The sequence below is a fragment of the Felis catus genome, chromosome E1, assembly GCF_018350175.1.
Source record: "Felis catus isolate Fca126 chromosome E1, F.catus_Fca126_mat1.0, whole genome shotgun sequence".
NCBI classification, from domain to species: Eukaryota; Metazoa; Chordata; class Mammalia; order Carnivora; family Felidae; genus Felis; species Felis catus.
The window spans coordinates 25,071,716-25,094,663 of NC_058381.1; the positions used below are offsets into that span (position 1 = coordinate 25,071,716).

General features: G+C 39.7%; 1 protein-coding gene and 1 non-coding gene across 3 annotated transcripts in view; one reads left to right on the forward strand and one right to left on the reverse strand.

The window, feature by feature from the left end:
- Positions 1-7,108: 7,108 nt before the first annotated feature.
- Positions 7,109-22,948, reverse strand: part of USP32 (ubiquitin specific peptidase 32) — a 242,241-nt gene continuing 226,401 nt past the window's right edge. For both annotated transcript variants that reach the window (XM_003996605.6, XM_011289074.4), the window contains exons 30-34: positions 15,076-15,267; positions 12,797-13,085; positions 10,628-11,052; positions 10,035-10,127; positions 7,109-9,375 (exon numbers count right to left, since the gene is read on the reverse strand). In XM_003996605.6, the coding sequence (XP_003996654.4) occupies positions 9,202-9,375; positions 10,035-10,127; positions 10,628-11,052; positions 12,797-13,085; positions 15,076-15,267 (1,173 nt within the window). In that variant the 3' untranslated portion in view covers positions 7,109-9,201. The remainder of the gene's footprint in view (positions 9,376-10,034; positions 10,128-10,627; positions 11,053-12,796; positions 13,086-15,075; positions 15,268-22,948) is intronic.
- Positions 19,017-19,123, forward strand: LOC111557956. Its single transcript, XR_002738355.2, has one exon. It is a non-coding gene; the product is annotated as a U6 spliceosomal RNA (small nuclear RNA).

Here is a 22,948-nt window from a genome sequence, read left to right on the forward strand (position 1 = left end):
CTATCAATGCAAACAGGGTAACAGATGAAATGTTTCATCCAAGCCTTTGCCAGGCACAGTGCCCAAGCTGCTACCTCCAGAAAGGTATTACCTAGGCAGCGTAGCGGTTCCTGACCTCAAATTTCTTTTTCTTTCTTTAAAAAAATTTTTTTAAGTTATTTTTGAAAGAGACAGAGACAGTGTGAGCAAGGGAAGGGCAGAGAGAGAGAGGGAGAGAGAGAATCCCAAGCAGGCTCCACACAGTCAGCACAGAGCCTGATGCAAGGGCTCAAACCTACAAAACTGTGTGATCATGACCTGAACTAAAATGCTTAACTGACTGAGCCACCCAGGTGCCCCTCAATGTTCTTTTCAAGTAAGTAATGGAGTTTAGACTTTACTCCAAATTTATAGTGATTATTTCCTTAGAGTCCACACTAGGCATGCTTCTCTCTCTCTCCCTTCCTTCTTTGCTTTCTCTTCCTTCCTGTTCTCTCTCTCTCCACTTCTCTTTTCCTTGCTCTTTCTTTTTTGACATAGGTTTCCCTCACTATCCAAAAGTAGAGCATTTCTATGAAACCTCCCATAAACTGAAGTGTTGTAAAGTGAAGAGTATCCCCCACTTTCTGAAAGTTCATGTTGTGCCACTTAGCTTTCATGAAAGATCTATATATATTAGTATGGTAGTGGCTTTTTTCATAAAAGTGAAAATCCTCTTTGGATTTCTTTCAGTTGGTGAAAACAGGTACTAATGTAGGTTGTCTGTAAAAGTGAAGTGCGATAACGTGAGCTTTCAGAAAGTGGGGGGATACCTGTATCCATTTTGGATTGGGGTCTAGCATTTCCATCATCATGGAAGAGGATAGAAAATTAAAGTTGGGCTCATAAACCCTGGGGGAAAAGACAATGGGCTGCCTCTTTGGGGCTCAGCATAGCCCCAGTCGAATGGAAGGCAGCTGAGGAGTTGGCCTGCTGTGTGATGAGCCTGCCATGGTGGTTGGATAGACATGTGGTATTTGGTTTAGGCCCAGGCTTACAGGGACAAACACCTGGGTAGAATGGTTAGGCTCAATTGTTCTCCCTCCCTTCCCGGGAAAGGCCAGGAAGGAAAAGGCCCCAGTTTAAGGGAGGAGGCATTGTCCTCAGTGGCTAAGCATCATCAGGTAGCCCGGTTTGGCAGGGGGCCAGTAGGGAGCACAGGAATCTCATGGCTGCTACAGCTGGTGGCTGGCTTCCCAAGAATAGCTCATTCAATTCTCATCTTCCCTATCCTGCCTCTGGTACCATCGCATCCCTGTTAAATGCCTGATAAGATATTTTCAGACAGTTCAAAGTTCAGTTTGGAGCTACAGGCCTTGAGTTGACCCAGAGTCCTTTCTTTCTCCCTCCCCAGTCCCACCTCCCCTCCTACGCCCTCCTTCCTCCTTCTGTCCAGCTCCCAAGGCCCCTGGGCCACCAGAAGTGGAGATAATAAACCTAGGATGTTAAGAGTCAGTTAAGAGTCACTTCATGGCTGTTTGCTCCCAAGAGTTTTTATCTTCCAGGAACAGGAGGAGGAGGCTGTTCTCAGGACATCCACTTCCTCTCCTTATGTAACAATAATACTTCATATTTGCATAAGTGTTATCTGTTGTAAAATGGTTTCACATTACCTTTTTTTTTTAAGTTTATTCACTTATTTAAGTAATCTCTACACCTAACATGGGGCTCGAACCCACAACCCTGAGATTGAGTCATGTGCTCTTCTTTCTGATTGAGCCAGCCAGGCACCCCATCACATTCTCTTTTTCATTCAGTGCTTACCACAACACTATAGAGTAGTCAGGGTCATGGCAACCCTAATCCTTCATCAAAGAAGCCCACTGGCGGAGTTTGGAGAACTGGGTTGGTGAGCCTTGGAGATGTGAGGGGAGTGGGGTGTCTGGAGAGGGCATGAAAGCACCACACCTTTTCCCACCTTGTCCTATGTATCTAAGCTGTTCCTGAGCTGTATATTTTTGTAATAAGTAAGTAATCCAGTTGGAGAGAAAAAAAGGCAGCCACGCGGGTTCAGAGTGCTTGACCATCTTGCCAGAGCTTAAGTGGTGGATGACAGACTCCAGCCTAAGCACAAGTGAGGTATGGAATAGAAGCAGCCAGAGTAACCTGAGTTTGAAAGCAGCTCGGAAATGTTCCATGTGTGGGATACTTTGGACAAGAGACTTAATTTATTGAGTCTCGGTTTCCTCATCCATAGAAAGGGATGATAAAGCATCCCTCACAGAGCTGTGGTGAGCATTTAATAATGAATGAGGCATGCATAGCATGGGATTTGGTAAGTAGGAGATGTCCACTCAATGTCTAAGCACCCCTTCCAACTGTTCTGGTTCCAAGTGCCAGACTATCCTTTATGCCATGTAGTAGATACTCAATAAACATTTGATGTATGAAAGATAAACTCTCCCTTCCCCAACTCTCAGAAGTGAGAGGATGTTTATTTACAGCTGCAAGCAACAAGGAGTGGCAACAGTGTTTCTTCAGCTGGCACAATGGAAAGTCACAGGCCCTGGGGCTGGCTCCTTGTGGATACCCAGCCACGGGCACCAGGTGCTACCTGTGGTTTCTGCAGGGAGGGAGGCAAGCCTTCACTCTAATTCCTGGCTGTCTTTTCCTGCCCAGATGTCCTGAGAGCAACAAAATGGTTTTGGAGAGATCCACCCTGAGGCCACAGTGATTTCCAGACCAAATGGAAATCTTGTTGCTTGGGACAATTCTCTGGGAGCTCCTCCAGCACTGCATGACAATTTTCTGTATGTTGAGAGACCAAAGGTGCTTTAATGGGCATCTGACCCCACACATTAGAGCCCTCACAAGTTGCTCAAACAGCACCCTACCTCCCCCCTCACTTTAACCTGAGCAACTCCAACCTCACCTGCTCTAGCCACCAGTCCTTCAGATAAAATGCAGTTGTAAGGGTCCAGTCCCAATGTTCCAAATTAAAAGTTGAAGACCACTGACTTAACACAACCCTTTCATTATTCACAAAGGTGAATAGGAACTGAGGTGCAAAGGAACAGGTGACCTGTTCAAAGGCATACAATTCTTTTTTTTTTTTTTTTTAAGCAGGCTCCATGCCCAGTGTGGAGCCCAATGCCAGGCTTAAACTCACATCCTGGGATTATAACCTGAGCTGAAATCAAGAGTCGGATGCTTAACTAAGCCACCCAGGCACCCCCATACAATCCTTCAAGGAGCAAACACTCAGACTAGATTTCTAGTTCATTGCTTTCTGTGGTGGCAGCTAAGATGACTGCCCTGAACTTGAGGCTATAGCAGGGTTTGGTCACCATAGGTATCTCCTGATGCATTCTGGGAGGCTCTCTGCTGATCACCAACCTGAAGTCCCCTTCCTTCTACTTGACCTATAAACCCACTGAGCACTGGGGTTTAGCCATCAGTAGCAGAGGATCCTGCTGAAGAGAATTAAAGAAGCCTGCTTCTGTGGCCCCCAAAAGCCTTAGATGCCCTCACCAGCTCACTCTCCTTTTTTGGGCCTCCTCTCCTCCTATTCTTGAGGCCACACTCAGCTCCTCTCTCAGCTTGCCTTCTTCCTTTCCAAAGCTCTTCTAGTTTTTCTCTCACCTCTTGACTGATTCCATTTTTTCTTCCACTTAACTGGTTGGAGTACCATAAGCCCAGCACCCTTCTGTGTTCCTCTTGGGCTTGCGGTAAGGTTCAAAGTTCATTATGAACAGAAATGTCTGCAAAAGGGGATTGTGTGTGTGAAAAAGAGAGTTAAATTATGGCAAACAAAAACTGCCATAAAATGGTCTAGGAGGGCCTGGGTGGCTCAGCCAGTTAAGCGTTGGACTCTTGATATTGGCTCAGATCGTGATCTCTTGGATGGGAGATAGAGCCCTGTGCTGGCACAGAGCCCGCTTTGGATTCTCCTCTCTCCCCCCACACCCCCCACTGCCCCTCCCTTCTTTCAAAATAAACATTAAAAAAATCAATAAAATGGTCTAAATGTAGTGTGTACTTATGTAAACCATATGAAAATGTTTTGCAATCATACCAAAAACGTGGCATCATGAAACTTTTATTATAACTGGTCTGATCTTCAAAGGCTTTCACAACATGGTTCCTGTTATCTTCTACCATGCTCCCCAAGCACCTTTAGCTCAGGCTACAGGTCTACATATCTCTGCTTCTTTGTCTGTCTAGACTGCCAGACTGTTTTGCACACTTCTGATAAAATCTTGCTCTTGCTTCATGGCACACCTCACTTCCCTTTCCCATTTGGTTTTTCCAAAGTACTTTGTCAATAGCCTACTGTCTAGTGTCCTCAAGTCAGCACTTCATCAAAGACAATTATATCCAGGGAGCTTTGGTTAATTACTATTACTCCTCCTTGCATGTGTGCATGTGCGCATGTACAGATCATCATTCCCTAATTAGACTGAATACTGATTCATTCCCTGGAACAGTGGTTTCCATAAATGACCAGTGCAAACTGGCTGGTTGTAAAACATTCTCTCTTGAGGAACTCTTTAAAATGCAGATTCTTGGACTGCATGGGAGAAGATCTCATAAATCTTACTGTAGAGTGATATGGAACACAGGTTTAATAAGACAATGACGGGATCATCACTTTAAACAAGCTTCTAGTTGATTTTGATGATACTGATGAATTGCCAGATTGGGAACTGCTGCCCTAGAAAATTTAGCACAGAGCTCTGTACCTAGAACGTGCTTACATGTTGTTAGCTTCATGCCTCTGGACTGCTAATGAACTTGATCATAACATTACTTTTACAGTATTTACCTGTGTTCTGTTTCCCTAAATGAGGAAAGAATACTGAGTATCTAATATGTGTCAGATTCTGTGCTTATTAACATAGATTATCTACTCCTTATAATAACCTTTTGAAGTGAAGTGGTGTTCTCATCGGGCATGAAAAATTTGAGCACCTAAGGAACTTTTTAGTGCACAGCTGTTATAATAGTAGAGCTACAGTCTGACTTCTAATTTTTTTGTTTATTTATTTTGAGAGAGAGAGAGAGCACACATGGGGGAGGGGCAGAGAAAGAGGAAGAGAGAGAATCCCAAGCAGGCTTCTTGCTGATAATGTGGAGCCTGATGTGGGATTTGATCCTACAAGCCATGAGATCATGACCTGCACCAAAATCAAGAGTGGGACTTTCATCTGGGTTACCCAGGCACCCCTACAATCTGACTTCTGATTTAAATCCATAACCGTCTGACTTACAGAGGGCATGTACCTATGGCTTGTATCTGGCTTGCAGATAGGCTTTATTTGAACAGTACAATGTCTAAAATTTTTTAAAAATTGCCAACATTTCTAAATTGGGTATTTTGCATTAATATCTGGATTTCTGGTTTCTCTTTGGGGGAAAAAAAGATATGGTAACATTGGAGCCCACATTCCTGCATGGCAACAATCAAAGGGAGCCTTTAGATGGATGTGCATCCTAGAACCCACCTTAGTCCCTACCAGTCCCCATTCTCATCCATGGCTGAACCCGCTTCTCTCACACTCTGTTCCCAAACCTGGTCCCTACAGGCCTCTGAGTTTGCAATTCTTGGACTCTTATTTACTATTTTGCTTCCCCATTGTTCAGGAACCTAAAGACATCCTATTTTTATTTGCTCTGTCTTGTATGAGTCTCTGATCATAGGGGTGTATTCTGGATTTTGTGATGTCAATACTAAGGAACCTGCAGATACATCATTAAGGGAACTGGAATCTCTTTTCCCTAAGCTAATATTCTGGCTCTGGCCTAGTAAAATCTTATACACAACCTTTAAAATAGTTGGGGAAATGTGGCAATTCATCAGTTTGCTTCAATTCAGTAATGTCTACATTTGAGAAAGGAGCCCACAGCGAGCAATGCCACCATGTGGCAGAGAGATTTTTATGTAGAAATGCTACCTTCAGTCAGAGAGACTGGAAGGCTGAAGACCTCTCTCAATTTATTTATTTATTTATTTATTTATTTATTTATTTATTTATTTATTTATTTAATTTTAATGTTTTATTTATTTTTGAGACATAGAGAGACAGAGCATGAACAGGGGAGGGGCAGAGAGAGAGGGAGACACAGAATCCGAAGCAGGCTCCAGGCTCCGAGCTGTCAGCACAGAGGCTCGAACTCATGAACCATGAGATCATGACCTGAGCTGAAGTTGGACGCTTAACTGACTGAGCCACCCAGGCACCCCAAAGACCTCTCTCAATTTAAAGGGCCACTCAGAAACTAGAAATAGAGACACAGACTGGCGCTTTAGGAACTGTGTTTTAGTGTTGATGACTTTCTGGATCCTTTTTCTGTTTGTCTCCTTAAACAAGCTACCACTGCGGCTGATTCAACATGTTTCATCTATACATTTTTAATGTGTATTCCTGTTATTGAGAATGTGAGCAAAGAGCTATTAAATTCTTTTAGCATTAGTATAGCAAGAGTAAAAACAAAACAAATCTTTTTACAAAACATGATTGAATCTCATGGGGGTAGGATTTCACATTCAATGAGCACTTACCAAGAAACTGCCAGGCTTTTATATACTTCATTTACTTAAGATAAGGCTGAGAGGTAGGCAGTCTATTTTTAAAGATAAACAGGGACTGAGGGTGAAGAACCCACAGCTCTAAATCTTCAACTCTTCTCAATACTGCCAATTGCTTCCTTGGAGGGCTCCCAGAGAGACAACCAAGGACATTCTTGGTTTCTCAGCATCCCCTAGAAACCCAGGATCATTTCAAGGAATATTCAATGAGAAGTCTTCCTCTTCACCTCATCTCCTAATCTGCAAGAAAACTATCATTAAGGCCTCCTACATCAATTCTCCATTCACCACCAACTCTGCAGCCCCCGCCTGTCCACACTGCCCAATGCCTTCCAAACAGTTTCCTAACAGGGATGTGAGCAAAATTTAAATCAATTCAGCTGGCCACTGCAGGTATCTTGTTCTACCTTCAATAGTTTCCATTCTCTCAGAAATGGAGCATCCACTCTATAAGTCAGGTATGTATTATTCGAGTAGGAGAATTAAATAGGGTCACAGAGAGAAAAGGCTGAAGAATTTGACTTTTTTCTTTACTTGTATAGAGGAAAACCAGCACATAGATGCATCCACAGTATTTAATTTGTTTGGATAATAGTTACAGATAAACAGGTACACTCCATATACAATTACCAATACTTTTTTATACAGTTCATATTTCAGTACATCAACACTATTTTATTTACACTCTATTTATGTACATTAACATCTTTCTAAAGTCAGTGCATTGTCAACAAGTTTTATACAGTAATTTACAAGGTGAATGTAGTTAATAGTTAATTTAATAAATTTTCTGCTAGTCATGAATTAAAAAATTAATTACAACCAATATAACAAACACAGATCAAACAACATTAGTAGATTGTGCTACCTGCTTAAATAAAACATCTGTAAGTAAATTATTTAAAATCTTCCACTTTTTCATGGGACTTGTCCAGGTAGAAATGGACAGATTTTTATATAACTGAAATCATGAAACTTACAAAGCCTGCATTTTGTCTGACTTTATAATATTTTATCATTTAGGCCACTCCTTCCTACTTGTAATTAGTCTTTTTCTGAATAGCATTTAAACTTACGTAGCCATTTAAGGCAACCTTTCCAAATGCTCTGAGAAGAACTGAATAATAACCGGCCTCAGATATCAGAACACAAATGCTTAATTACATTGGTACCTACTATCTATGAGGAGGGAAGGTTAATGAAATCTGACAATGAGAATCACTTCCAGGTTCCAGATTAATAAAAAAAGACTGAAATAAAAGTGAAATGTTCACCTCACATATATTTAAAAACAACACAGGGGGAAAAAATGCTGCCTGAAATAAATAACATTTATACTTTTGTTCCAGTTTTGAATTATCAGAGGAAAAAATGAAGTAAGCAAGAAACGTAACTTCTGATGACCATTACTGTGAAATTATTAAAAAAAGAAAGAAAAAAAAGACAAACTCCAGAATTAAAAAAAACCAGACATGCAAAAAAACCAAAAGTTTACTTCCTAAACCCACCAATTAAATTAAAAATACACACTATCAGTGTTTGGGATGTGTTTTGTTTTTAAATTTAATATGGGGGCAAAATACCCCATATTCAAGTTAATTTATAGCCCTTACAGCCATCAAATATGAACAAGTTTTAAAAAATTCATTTGCATGTATTCTCTCTTTTTCTAAAGTGCAAAACAAAGAAACAAAGAACAAACAACCACTAGTTGTAAAACACCATCCAGCTTAGATGCCGCTTTCCCTCTGAGAAGCTCTTTGTGCAACATGGGCATGTGACGATGGTGCAAATGTTGGCAACTATCCTACTGCACTCAGCAGTGGTGGGGGATACATTTTTGAGGACACTTGAAGTAACCTCAAGGTAAGATGCCTCTATCTGGAGGGCTCTTTTAGCTGGATTTCCCAGGATACATTTTTTTTTTTTCCCTACAGGGTCTCCAACCAAGGCCCTGAGTAGAAGGCACACAGCTCTTAAGAGATTCTCCCTTTCAGACTGACCACTTATATACATGCCTCTGCCATGAATGGCTGGTTGTGTCTCAAACACAAACACGACAACAGAAACAAAAAGCAAGAAAGGCATAGAAATAGTGGGAAAATGGTTTAAAAAATAAATAGAAAAATGTGTGTCCATGCTGTAAGAATCCTTTGCACGCCTTCTGAACTTGCTTTCTCACATCTTGTCAATAAAATGGAATAAAACTTTAGGAAAAAGGAGGTAGCATATCATGTCGTCCCCAGACAACACTACAATTTTTTGTTTTACTTTGACTCCAAGGAAATTCTTAGCATTTTGTTATGATTATTGGTAAACTCTACACTCACTACATTTGTTTATATCTGGACAAGCACAATTTAGTTCTTATTTGGTCCCAGGTGGCTGGTGCCAAACCCTTTTGTTTACAGGCTAATGGTGGGTTCCGCCTGAAAGTTCTCTACCAGAGAGCTTGTGTGAGACACTTCCAAACCAAAGTATTACTACTGTTATGCTAACTGCTATTTTAATTAGGATTTTTATTTTGTGCTTCAGGGTCACAGGATAAAATAACTACATTTAGCTTGCCTTTCACAGAGAAACTTCTGCCAAATGTCAGCTACAGGGAGTCATCTCCCTCACCACCAGCCTGTCTAGCAGCCAGAGTGGTAGCTTTACTGTAACACACAATACTTTTTGTAATCGGACTCAAAGTCTTCATCCATGCTGCTTGTGTCTGCCATCTTTTTGCCATCGATCTTTGGCAGAAATTGTGCATAGTCTATCCCCTGCTGCTCATAGAAAAGAATGTAGGCAGAGTCGGTGTCAATTTCATCAGGGTGAAGTTCCTGAAGAGGCAAGAAAAGCCTTTAATAAAAAAGTCATTACTATGGTGGCCTTAAATCCTTGCTAGGGAAGGGAGAACCAACCCTCTTTAATTACTAAACCAGACTGATTCCAATCAGCTTAACATTTTGGCTGTCTGATACCTGTCCTAAACTAAGCCCCATTATTTTCAATGTTTGTTTTGGGGAAAATATTCTGACCACAGACAGTCAAAAGAATGACTAAAAGCAAAGAAAAAACCATCAAATTCTAACAGCTCAAAAGATAAGAACTTTTTCTCATTAACAAATACCTTCTTTTTCTTCACCATTCATGTTTTCATTCTGTGCTCTGTACATCATTTAAAAAAATACTTTTTAATGTTTATTTTTGCGAGACAGAGGGGGACAGAAGATCCAAAGCAGGCTCCACACTGATAGCAGAGAGCCCGATGTAGGGCTTGAACTCACAAACGATGAGATCATGACCTGAGCTAAAGTTGGATGCTTAACTCACTGAGCCACCCAGGTGCCCCTGCACATCGTTTTTGTTCCTTTAATACTGAAGACACCTATATACTAACAGAAATATTTCCTATTGAGTACAAAGTCTATTATTTCAGCAAATGTCCCTCAGATCTGTTGACATTTGTTTCTTTTATTCAAAGACGGGGGATATTTACCTTACAGCTGCTGTCATTATAACAGTACCACTTGCTGTTTGGGTTTTTGGCATAAGTGACGTAATGGCCCCCACCCAGAATTCCTGAATGGCACTGTAAGAGAGAAGAAAGTAGAGGTATGTTAGTAGTTAACAGTAGTCTGGTCAGGGCACAGTCCTAGGACACAATGGGGAAAATACCAATCACTTAGGTGATTAAGAAAGATGTTTTGGAACCATTTACCTTTTTCTAAAAACAAAACAAAAAGAAAAATCAAAATTTAAAAGCTCCAAATCTTACCATTTTACACTTGTAATTATATTTTAGAAAGAAAAGTTCTTAGGAGTACATAATTTTTCATGACTTGAACCCATGACTCCAATTATAATGATTACATTACTATGCCCTGCATACACTGGGAGCATCATGAATTCTATCCAAAAGGCCAAGATACCTACTGCTAACTTCGTCTATCACCAAGCTCAATGCCCAGCAAATAAGCAGGTCCTGAAAAAAATAACTGATGAATGAATGAATTAATGAATGAATGAGATGAGTGAACAAATCATTGAAAAGTGCAGATCATTCTGAAAACCATACAACAAACCACTTACCGAAATTGCATATAGATTATAAATAGGCTTAACACAAACATCTTCTCTTTGGTCATCAGTGCTGTCTTCTTCACTGTGGTTTTCAAGCTGACCATTGCTGTAGCCATTGCCACATGCCTCATGCTCATAAAGAAATCCATTGGCCAGAGCTACTTCGTGGTCCTGGGGGGTGACCAGTTCAGTTTGGCTACCCCCCATCATGTGCCCCCGGCTCAAGGAATCAGCCAGCTCACAAACTTGCCCACCTCCATTCTCTTTGCTGGCATCCAAGTTCTCCTTACTACTTGACAGTTTATTTTTGCTGCCAATCTGGGGTAGCCGGAGCCTCCCTTTGCTCCTCCCTAAAGTCCTAGGGCTACTGTTAGGGCTGCTATTTTTGCTGGAGGGACAGCTAGTTCCACTCTTTCTTGACGAAGACGGAGAACCTATGAAAGGGAGAAAAGGAAAAGATTCTTAAATCCAAATGCCACAAGTTTAACCAGCCACCAAATGCTAACTTTGAAGTAAACTTCACAAGTGTACACATAAAGGTAAATACAGGGGTGTTCTGACCAGCTACTTTTTATTCCTATCATGCAGTGAAAAGTTACATTCTTGTCTTCCTCAGGCCAAGCTCCTACAGGCAGCAATGTCCTAAAAACGTGAAGTACCATGTACGGACTTAAAAACAGCAGAAAGATGAGGGGCGCCTGGGTGGCTCAAGCAACTGGTTGAGCATCCAACTTTGGCTCAGATCATGATCTCGCTGTTCATGGGTTCAAACCCTGCACTGAGCTCTCTGTTGTCAGCACAGAGCCTACTTCAAATCCTCTGTACCCCCCCTCTCTTCACCTCCCTCATTCTCTCTCTTACTCTCAAAAATAAACGAAAACATTAAAAACAAACAAACAAACACAACGGGGTGCCTGGGTGGCTCAGCTGGTTAAGCGTCTGACTTCGGCTCAGGTCATGATCTCATAGTTTGTGAGTTTGAGTCTTGCGTCAGGGTCTGTGCTGACTGCTCAGAGTCTAGAACCTGCTTTGGATTCTGTGTCTCCCTCTCTCTCTGCCCTTCCCCTTTCTCTCTGTCTCTCAAAAATAAACGTTGACAAAAAATTTTGTTTAATAAATTTAAAAAAACAACAGAAAGATGAAAAATAAAAAAAATAAAATAAAAACAACAGAAAGTTGTACACCTGAGACAAATATAACACTGTGTAATAATTATACTGGATTTGAAATAAATAGAATAAAATAAAATAAAATAAAATAAAATAAAATAAAATAAAATAAAATAAAATAAAATAAAATAAAATAAAATAAAATAAAAATAAAAATAAAATAGCAGAAAGATAATTTAGGTCAGATTCAGTTCAAAACAAACAACTGGACTAAGGCATAATACAAATACATACTCTCCTTTGTTAAATTAGATTACAGAATATGATTAAGTACTTACTATTGGTAGGCACAGTATTGGGAACTCTCTACTATTTCTACCTCTGTAGATCCTGTAAGGTAGTGGGTCTCAAAGTTTTTGGTCACAGCCTCACTCACTTCCATATATACTCTATATACTCAAAAATTGCTGAAGACCTTAGAACTTTTGTTTATATAAGTTATATATCAATATTAATCATATTAGAAATTAAAACTGAGGAATTTAAAAAATACAATACACAAGCACATATTTCACTGACAGTATCATCACATATCATGTTGGCTCTGACTCCACTACATATCTGTTAGAGAATGAAAGTGAAAAGGTAAATACTGTCTTAGTATTTTTATGAAAGAACTCTAATCCTTCAGGTCCCCTGAAAGGGTCTCTCAGAGACCCTCTAGAGGTTCCCAGACTATACTTTGAGAACCTCCGCCATAAGGGAACAAGGATGACAACTATTATTCATGATCACCATATATGTCAGGCATTACGTAAAGTGCTTCACTCTTGATGCAGCAAATCCTCAGACACTATGAACTTTTACAAATGAGAGACTGTATCTCTTGCTAAAAGTCACACAGGTGACTCAAATCTAGACAGGTCTGATTCAAGATAGGTTCCTTCTACCTCACACCAAACTGGTGCTCCAGAGTGGAAGACAGGGAAACGTGCAACCTACAGGGGTCCCAGGAAAGCCCCTCTCAGGGTGACATCTGGGCTCCATGAGGCCCTTCAGGCTTCCTCACCTTTAGGGCTACTGATGATGTTTGCACTGAGTGAAGATGGGCTCTTGCTCAGGAACACATCCTCTTCCCCAGTTGAATTCTGAGCATCCACTTTCTTCACCTCTCCTGGCAGAACCCTGGGCTCAGAGAGGTCATCCCCCTGGGGTGTGAGTGGCTTACACTGACAAAGAGCCGGGTCTCTTGGTACCAAAAAAGCACTAGGGTCAAAACTTTCACGAGGAAATTTAACAATTTTCTGTGATTTTATCCATCGACCATTTACAAATTGAAATCGCTTAAGGTGAATAATCTGGATAAGGAAAGGTAGAAAACAATTACATTAAAGGGCTCTGAAGATACAAAATTACATTTAAAAAACCTCAAGTCTAATACATGTTCAAGAATATATACATTTTTTTCAAAAAGAATGCATCTTATTATTTAATGGAGTTATCAGTGTGGCCACTGGCCTTTAGATATATAGCTAACATGATAATCTCCCTAATTTCATAGTCTATGCATATCCAAAATTCTCTCTCAAATTTCTGCAACATCCTGGGTGTCTGTATTTTGCATGTTTTCCTCTGTTTCCTGGGCCTGTCACCCAGACTGACCTTTACCTTTCTTTAACATCACAGAATATCCATCCACAAATATACTCATGAAGACAGAAGACTATACTGAATATTTTGAAGAAAAATGGAGGAATTTTCACAGATGAAACTTACCCAATCTCCGATAGGAGGCTTCTCATTTCTTACCATATCCTTTGGTTCCCACCAGGGAGTTTCAATGTCCTAAAGAGCATAATAAGAATCTCCCTTCTCCTTTTTGCCTTCTCTTTTCTTTTCCAAGAGCAACAAATTCCTCTAATCTTTATACAGTGTTATAATACAGTCTAGTGTGGGCACAGATCTTTGGGTGGCTATCTCTATCCTAAATACTAACAATTTACTATTTATATAAAGAGAAACTCTTCCTAAGGGACATACTGGTATATGGATCTACAGCAGTCCACCAAGCTCTCAACATAATATTTATTTTTCATTATTCTTTAAAGATATCAAAAACATAGTTTTTATATAAATGCCTTTACTGCTTATGTTCTATGTGACTATTATACAAGTATATATAATTATTAAAACTCACCAAGCTGACATTTAAAATCTATGCATTTAATTTCATGCTAATTATACCTCAATTAAAAATAAACTTGCCCCCTTCCCACCTACCTATCCCAAGCCTGCCCTGACCTTTTCGTCTCTTCCCAGAGTTCTCATCCCTGGAGCTAGCTAATCAATGTTATTAATTTCCTAGGCATCCATTCCTGGGAAGTCTTTCTGGTCTAAGTAAAGAAAAACCTACATTTACAGTCTCACATAGTAATAAAAAAAAAAAAAACATGAATAAAAAAGTACACACAAGGTCTAGTTAAAGTATATCAATGCCTGGGGCACCTGAGTGGCTCAGTCGGTTAAGCGACTGACTTCGGCTCAGGTCATGATCTTGTAGTCCATGAGTTCGACCCCCACATCAGGCTCTGTGCTGACAGCTCAGAACCTGGAGCCTGCTTCGGATTCTGTGTCTCCCTCTCTCTCTGCCCTCCCCACTTGCACTCGCTCACGTGCTCTCAAAACTAAACATTAAAAAATATTCTTTTAAACATATCAATGCCTTACAGTTACATTTGCTATGATACTTCTACCTGTACAGAAAAAATTTTCTTAAGTGAACAGGAAGATCTGTCACTTCAAACTCTCCTGATGAGCAACAAGAAGCATCTTCTATTCCATGAAGGAAAAAGGCAAAAGTAGTAAATCACGTGTAAAAGCACACATAAGCCCAAGTGCACCTGTGTGCTTGTGCTGTGGCCATGTGACCAAGCACAGTGGGACTGGAGACTGAGGCTCAGCTGTACTTCTACAGCCCCTTTAGGGCGAGCATAAAGATTCTCTCTCTAGAGCCACAAGTGCTTTCACCTTCTCCTGAAGTTCAAATTCACCAAGACGCAGAACTTGTGGCACTTCTCACATACTGCACTGAACTACAATTAATGGTCTCTCTCTCCAATTAATGACTTCTCTCTCCTAGCCTGTATGCTCCTTCAGAACAGAACTGGTAATAACACGTGTAGAACAATTAATCCCTGTGTGCAACACAAAATCCTTGCACAGCACAAGTGTTTTAAGCACTGCCACAGGGAAGGTTTTATTCTCAAAAGTAACAAAATTCCTATTAGTTCATGGCTTCTTTCTTTTATGCTAGGCTCCTGCTCTCTCAGAGGCAGGGCTGAAACATACCAGGATAGGGGGAAGCCTCCAGAGATCCAGCTTCTTGGTTGCCAAGCAGTGGGTCTTACACTTGGAACAATAGTACATCTCATTTTCCCCTAGTTCCTCCTCACTGGTGAAAGCACGGAGGCAGCTGTCCAGGTTGATGGGCTCAGCTTGTGCTCGCCGACTCTGTTCTACACTCTCATGCTCATCTACAACCTGGAAGTGGAAGGAATAAGAGGAATTGGAAAAGGGGTGTAAGGGAGGAAAGGAGTTTAAAATGATCCCATGGCTATGTATCATGTTAGGTGACTCACTCTCGTTTTACTCTACATGAGGAAAAAGAAAACATAACCCAAACTAGAGTCTTTGAGCAAATACCATACTTCCACATTTACTTCCAGAATTACATCAGTAACATCCTGGATCAAATTTCTATTTATATGACCATAATAGCTTTTCTTGAAAATTTTCTGAATTCTTCAAAATGACAAAAACAAGGAACTGCCTATTTTACAACTTTTTAATTATAATGGTATGTTTTATTTATATATATAAAAATATATATTTGTATTTGACATATATATATATATACACACACACACACATATGTATATTTATATAAATCCAAAACAGTATCATTTCAACATGTGATCAATAAAAGAATTATTGATGACATATTTTAGATTCCTTTTTACTAAGTCTTTGGAACTATAATACTTCTTAATTTGAATCAGGCACATGTAAGTGTTCAATAGCCACATGTGACTAGTGGCTATTGCACCTCTTTTTTACAATTCTGACATCCTAAAACAGCTTATATGTGAGCTCACCCTCAAGTCAGGGGTGATGAGATTAGGCCATTTATCCATTTATTTTCAACCACAAAGACAGAACATTATCAGTATGCTGCAGGCTTTGTAGAGGCTAGGAGAAATAATATCATTGGAACACAGATGCCAGTTATAGATTAAATAAGAAAGGGTATCAGAAAAGTTCACCAGGAGAAGGCAACATACCAGAGCATGAAACCTCATGGGATAAAACTCATTTGCATAGTAAAGTCATGTAACAGAGTTACCAGAATACCATGTGTATCATCTGTTTCCTGCCTCATGGGGCCTTTTCATCTGAAGTGGCAACAAAGAGATGGCAATAAAAGCAAGAGCAGGCTCAAAAAAAACCTATGTTGAGAAGGCCCCTAATACCTGCCCAAATCTCTCTAGTTCTATTGACCAGCATGCTAGACTTTGGAGTAAAAAGGACATAAGTCTAATAAAGGAGAGAGAGCAGAGGAGGTAGTGTGCATGTGTGTTGGAAGTAGTGTGGGGTCAGGAAGGAGAGGAGGACGTACTTAGAATGCAACAGAAAAGGAAAAATTCTCCCTCTCCTGTTCTTGGTTGCCACTTAACAGCAATGGAGAACCATAGTGGGTGAGGCCTAGCACCAGGACTTTGAATGCTACCATAAGACTTCACACACAGATCTTTTCACCCCAGCACGGGGCCTCGACATTCACTAAGTCCAACAATAAGTGTCTCTCTTTCTGGGCAAAGGGCACACACAGGTCCATCACCAAACTTCTTACTCTGTTCCCTTTTTGAACTCATGATAGAACATTGAGCTGCCTGGCTGACAAACTGGCATGGCTCAGCACATTCAGTTTACAACAGGTTTTCATGTGTGGCTTTTTCCTGACATGAGAGGATAGCTAAGTCACAGGCTGTCAAATGCTAGGGCTGATCATGCAATTAACAGTTTTAGCATTGCATCACTGTCCACTTCTAAAGACCTCATATAAAAAGAGGAACTTAGAGGAAAGTCCTCTATTTCAGAATGATAAATGTACCTTGACTTTAGGTCACTGCCTTCTTTCCTGATACTAACTTTCATCATCTTTAGAGCTGGTCATCTGAGGGAAAAACTGACATGCTTCAATGTCAGTGGAAATATGTTGCATCATGGTTGCTGGAATCAGAGTAGAAAAAAAGTAATATTCTTTTCTCATAGCCAGTTAAACATTATCCCTATTATTTCCATCAGGGATGCTTTATGGCCTACCACAAATTACAGTAAGCTGGTAAAGATACTGTTGATCTTTATTGACTATATTTCTTATGGAACACACAGGCTAGATGGAGAAAGGGAGGAAGGTTGACCAAAAAAAATGCATCTGACAATAATTTTTATTTACCAATAAAATTTCCCTAAATGACAAAGATTCCCTTTTTACCTCTTGGGATCCATTCCCAGATCCTCTACCACTATTCAAATAGTTTAAATCACTCATTGGCACCCTCCTCCTTCTTCTGCTTGAAAGCTTCTCCTTAACACAAAACATAAGGAATTGGGGTGCCTGGGTGGCTCAGTTGGTTGAGTGTCTGACTTCGGCTCAGGTCATGATCTCACAGCTCGTGAGTTCGAGCCCTGCGTCAGGCTCTGTGCCGACAGCTCAGAGCCTGGAGCCTGCTTCGGATTCTGGGTCTCCCTCTCTCTCTCTACCCTTCCTCTGCTCATGCTCTGTGTCTGTCTCAAAAATAAATAAAAACATTAAAAAATTAAAATTAAAAATTAAACAAAACATAAGGAATAAAGTCATAGCTTTCTCACATGATAAAGAATATTAGAAAAAGAGGGAGGTATAAGAAGCTATCTAGTTCAATTATCTATTGAGGAATGTGAAGTCTAAACAGGTGAAAAATAAAAAGACTAAGAGCAATGGTCTTTTTTTCTGTTTACCAAATAAAGCATTTACATAGAAATTTTGGAAAGCATGGAAAAATATAAAAAGGCAGGGAAACTTTTATTCTTAATACAAAGACAAATATTGCCAAAATATTGGCAGCTTTTCTTGTCCTTTTCCTAAATAGTATATATTTTTTAATATTGAAAAGATATTTTAGTATATGCAGTTTTATACTTTGCTTAAAAAAACAAAAAACAAAAAACCATGAGGGGTGCCTGGGTGGCTTAGTCAGTTAAGCATCTGACTTCAGCTCAGGTCATGATCTCGCGGTTTGTGGGTTCAAGACCCGCGTTGGGTTCCGTGCTGAAAGCTTGGAGCCTGCAGCCTGCTTCTGATTCTGTGTCTCCCTCTCTCTCTGCCCCTCCCCTGCTCACGCTCTGTCTCTGTCTCTCAAAAATAAAAAAAAAAAAAAACCCAAAAAACAAAAACCATGATACCTCTTTGGCTAGGTTTATTCCTAGGTATTTTATGGTTTTTGGTGCAATTGTAAATGGGATCGATTCCTTGATTTCTCTTTCTGTTGCTTCATTATTGGTGTATAGGAACATAGGAATGCAACCGATTTCTGTGCATTGATTTTACATCCTGAGACTTTGCTGAATTCATGGATCAGTTCTGGCTGTTTTTGGTGGAATCTTTGGGGTTTTCCAAATAGAGTATCATGTCATCTGCAAAGAGTGAAAGTTTGACTTTCTCATGGCCGATCTGGATGTCTTTTATTCCTTTGTGTTGTCTGACTGCTGAGGCTAAGACTTCCAGTGCTATGTTGAATAACAGTGGCAAGAGTGGACATCCCTGTCGTGTTCCTGACCTTTGGGGGAAAGCTCTCAGTCTTTCCCCATTGAGGATGATATTAGCAGTGAATCTTTCATATATGGCTTTTTATGATCTTGAGGTATGATACTTCTATCCCTACTTTCTTGTGGGTTTTTATCAAGAATGAATGCTATATTTTGTCAAAAATCGATACACTGAAAACTACAGAAAGCTTATGAAAGAAATTAAAGAAGACACACACACAAAAAGGAAAAATATTCCATGCTCCTGGATTGGAAGAACAAATATTATTAAAATGTCGATACTACCCAAAGCAACCTACATATTTAGTGCAATCCCTATCAAAAAAACACCAGCATTCCTCACAGAGCTAGAACAAACAATCCTAAAATTTTTATGGAGCCAGAAAAGATCACAAATAGAGCAATCTTGAAAAAGAAAACCAGTGCTCGCTTCGGCAGCACATATACTAAAATTGGAACGATACAGAGAAGATTAGCATGGCCCCTGTGCAAGGATGACATGCAAATTCGCGAAGCATTCCATATTTTTAAGACATCCAGATGGCCAACAGGCACATGAAAAGATGCTCAACATCTCTCCTCATCAGGGAAATACAAATCAAAACCACACTCAGATATCACCTCACGCCAGTCAGAGTGGCCAAAATGAACAAATCAGGAGACCATAGATGCTCGCGAGGATGTGGAGAAATGGGAACCCTCTTGCACTGTTGGTGGGAATGCAAATTGGTGCAGCCACTCTGGAAAACAGTGTGGTGGCTCCTCAAAAAATTAAAAATAGACCTACCCTATGACCCAGCAGTAGCACTGCTAGGAATTTACCCAAGGGATACAGGAGTACTGATGCATAGGGGCACTTGTACCCCAGTGTTTATAGCAGCACTCTCAACAATAGCCAAATTGTGGAAAAAGCCTAAATGTCCATCAACTGATGAATGGATAAAGAAATTGTGGTTTATATACACAATGGAGCACTACGTGGCAATGAGAAAGAATGAAATATGGCCCTTTGTAGCAACATGGATAGAACTGGAGAGTGTGATGCTAAGTGAAATAAGCCATACAGAGAAAGACAGATACCATATGTGTTCACTCTTATGTGGATCCTGAGAAACAACAGAAACCCATGGGGGGGGGGGGGAAGGAAAAAAAAAGAAAAAAAAAAGAGGTTAGAGTGGGAGAGAGAGCTAAAGCATAAGAGACTCTTAAAAACTGAGAACAAACTGAGGGTTGATGGGGGGTGGGAGGGAGGGGAGGGTAGGTGATGGGTACTGAAGAGGGCATCTTTTGAGATGAGCACTGGGTGTTGTATGGAAACCAATTTGACAATAAATTTCATATAATAAAAAAAAAAATAAGGGGCGCCTGGGTGGCACAGTCGGTTAAGCATCCGACTTCAGCCAGGTCACGATCTCGCGGTCCGTGAGTTCGAGCCCCGCGTCGGGCTCTGGGCTGATGGCTCAGAGCCTGGAGCCTGTTTCCGATTCTGTGTCTCCCTCTCTCTCCCCCTCCCCCGTTCATGCTCTGTCTCTCTCTGTCCCAAAAATAAGTAAACGTTGAAAAAAAAAAAAAAAAAAAAAAATAAGAAAATTAAATAAAAAAATAAAAAATTTGAGATAATCAGGAAAAAAAGAAAAAGAAAAAGAAAAAAAGGAAAAGAAAAAGAAAACCAAAGCTGGAGGCATCACAATACCAGACTTCAAGTTGTATTACAAAGCTGTAATCATCTAGCCAGTATAGTACTGGCACAAAAACAGACACTCAGATCAATGGAACAGAATAGAGAACCCAGAAATAGACCCACAAACGTATGGGCAACTAATCTTTGACAAAGCAGGAAAGAATATCCAATGGAATAAAGACAGTCTCTTCAGTAAGTGGTGCTGGAAAACTGCACAGCGACATACAGAAAAATGAACCTGGACCACTTTCTTACACCATACAAAAAAATAAACTCAAAATGGATGAAAGACATAAACATAAGACAGGAAGCCATCAAAATCCTCGAGGAGAGAGCAGGCAAAAACCTCGTAGACCTCAGCCGCAGCAACTTCTTACTCAACAGGTCTCCAGAGGCAAGGGAAACAAAAGCAAAAATGAACTATTGGGACTCATCAAAACAAAAAACAAAAAACAAAAAACTCTGCACGGCGAAGGAAACATTCAGCAAAACTAAAAGGCAACTGACAGAATGGGAGAGGATATTTGCAAATGACACATCAGATAAAGGATTAGTATCCAAAGCCTATAAAGAACTTATCAAACTCAACACCCAAAAAACAAATAATCCAGTGAAGAAATGGGCAAAAGACATGAATAGACCCTTTTCCAAAGAAGACATCCACATGGCTCACAGACACATGCAAAAATGCTCAACATCAAAACAAACAAACAAACAAACAAAACAAAACAAAAAAAAAGAACCCACAAAAATTTTTAAAAAAATATTAAAAAAAAAAAGGAAGGGCACCTGGGTGGCTCAGTCGGTTGAGCGTCCGACTTTGGCTCAGGCCATGATCTCACAGTCTGTGAGTTCAAGCCCCATGTCAGGCTCTGTGCTCACGGCTCAGAGCCTGAAGTCTGCTTCGGATTCTGTGTCTCCCTCTCTCTCTCTCTGCAACCCCCACCCCCTGCCCTGCTCTGTCTGTCTCTCTCTCTCTGTCAAAAATAAACATTAAAAAAAATAAATAAAAAATGCTCAACATCACTCATCATCAGGGAAATACAAGTCAAAATCACAATGAGATATCACCTCACACTTGTCACAGTGGCTAACATTAACAACTCAGGCAACAACAGATGTTGAAGAGGATGTGGAGAAAGAGGATCTCTTTTGCACTGCTGGTGGGAATGCAACCTGGTGCAGCCATTCTGGAAAACAGTTTGTGGAGGTTCCTCAAAAAATTAAAAATAGACCTACCTACCACCCAGCAATTGCAATAGTAGGTATTTATCCAAGGGATACAGGTATGCTGTTTCAAAGGGGCATATGCACCCCAATGTTTATAACAAACAGCACTACTGACCATAGCCAAAGTATGGAAAGAGACCAAATGTCCATTGATGGATGAATGGTATATATTCTTCCATCTTCACATGGAAGATGTGGTATATATTTATACACATTTGCAAATATGTGGATGGAACTAGAGGGTATTATGCCAAGCGAAATTAGAGAAAGACAAATATCATGACTTCACTCATAAGGAATTTAAGATGCAAAACAGATGAAGATAAGGGAAGGGAAGCAAAAATAATATAAGAACAGGGAGGGGGACAAAACAGAAGAGACTCATAAATCCAGAGAACAAACAGAGGGTTACTGGCAGGGTTGTCGGGGGGTGGGGGTGGGGTGGGATATGGGCTAAATGGGTAAGGGTAAGGGATATGGGCTAAATGGGTAAGTCTACTCCTGAAATCATTGTTGTGCTATATATGCTAACTAACTTGGATGTAAATTAAAAAATAAATAAAAAACCGACAAAGCCATCACATCGTTAAGTATCATGGTAATCATGGTAAAAACTCCTGGTAATCATCATTTTCAATGACTGCATAATATTTTATCAAATTTATATACTATGCTTTATTTAACCAATCTTCTAATGTGGGACAAATACAAGTTGTGTCTAATTTTTTTAGTGTTCTAAAAAATGCTATGATGATTATTTGTCAGCATTAAAGTATTTCCCTAGAATAAATTCCTGGAAGGGAAATTACAGGAATAAACAACATAAAATATATGGGTAATAATGTCAATTTTGAACCAAGGTAATCACTTTGTCTACGTGACTCTCTAAGCACGTGCAGAAACCACAGGTAGGAAGAGAAATTTAGTAGGAAGAAATTAGTCATGTGGCCGCAGTCCCCACCAAAGCAGGATATCTCAATAGCAAGTTGGTTTCCATGGTATCCTAAGAGCATCACTGAAAGTGGAAATGGGGTGAGATTTAACAGGTCACGTAGGCCCTTCTTTCTATAAGCAGGATGTCCTCCAGAGCTTTTCAGATCATACACTGGAAATTTCCATCAAGAGCCACATAAATGCAAAAGCAACTACAATTCTTCATGTAACTAAAAAAAAAAAAAAAATCTGTTGATGCTGTTGCTTTTATTTCTCCATCAGATTCATCATATCTCTATCCACCAACTATCTAGCCAATCTATCCTTCAACAATTATATTATAAAAATTTAATATTTTTATAATATTAATATAAATATATGTATATTATATATAATATATATTTATTATATATAATACAAATATAATATATATAATATATAATATATATTTATATATATTTATAAATATGTTTATATTTATTTATATTATATATAATATATAATTAATAT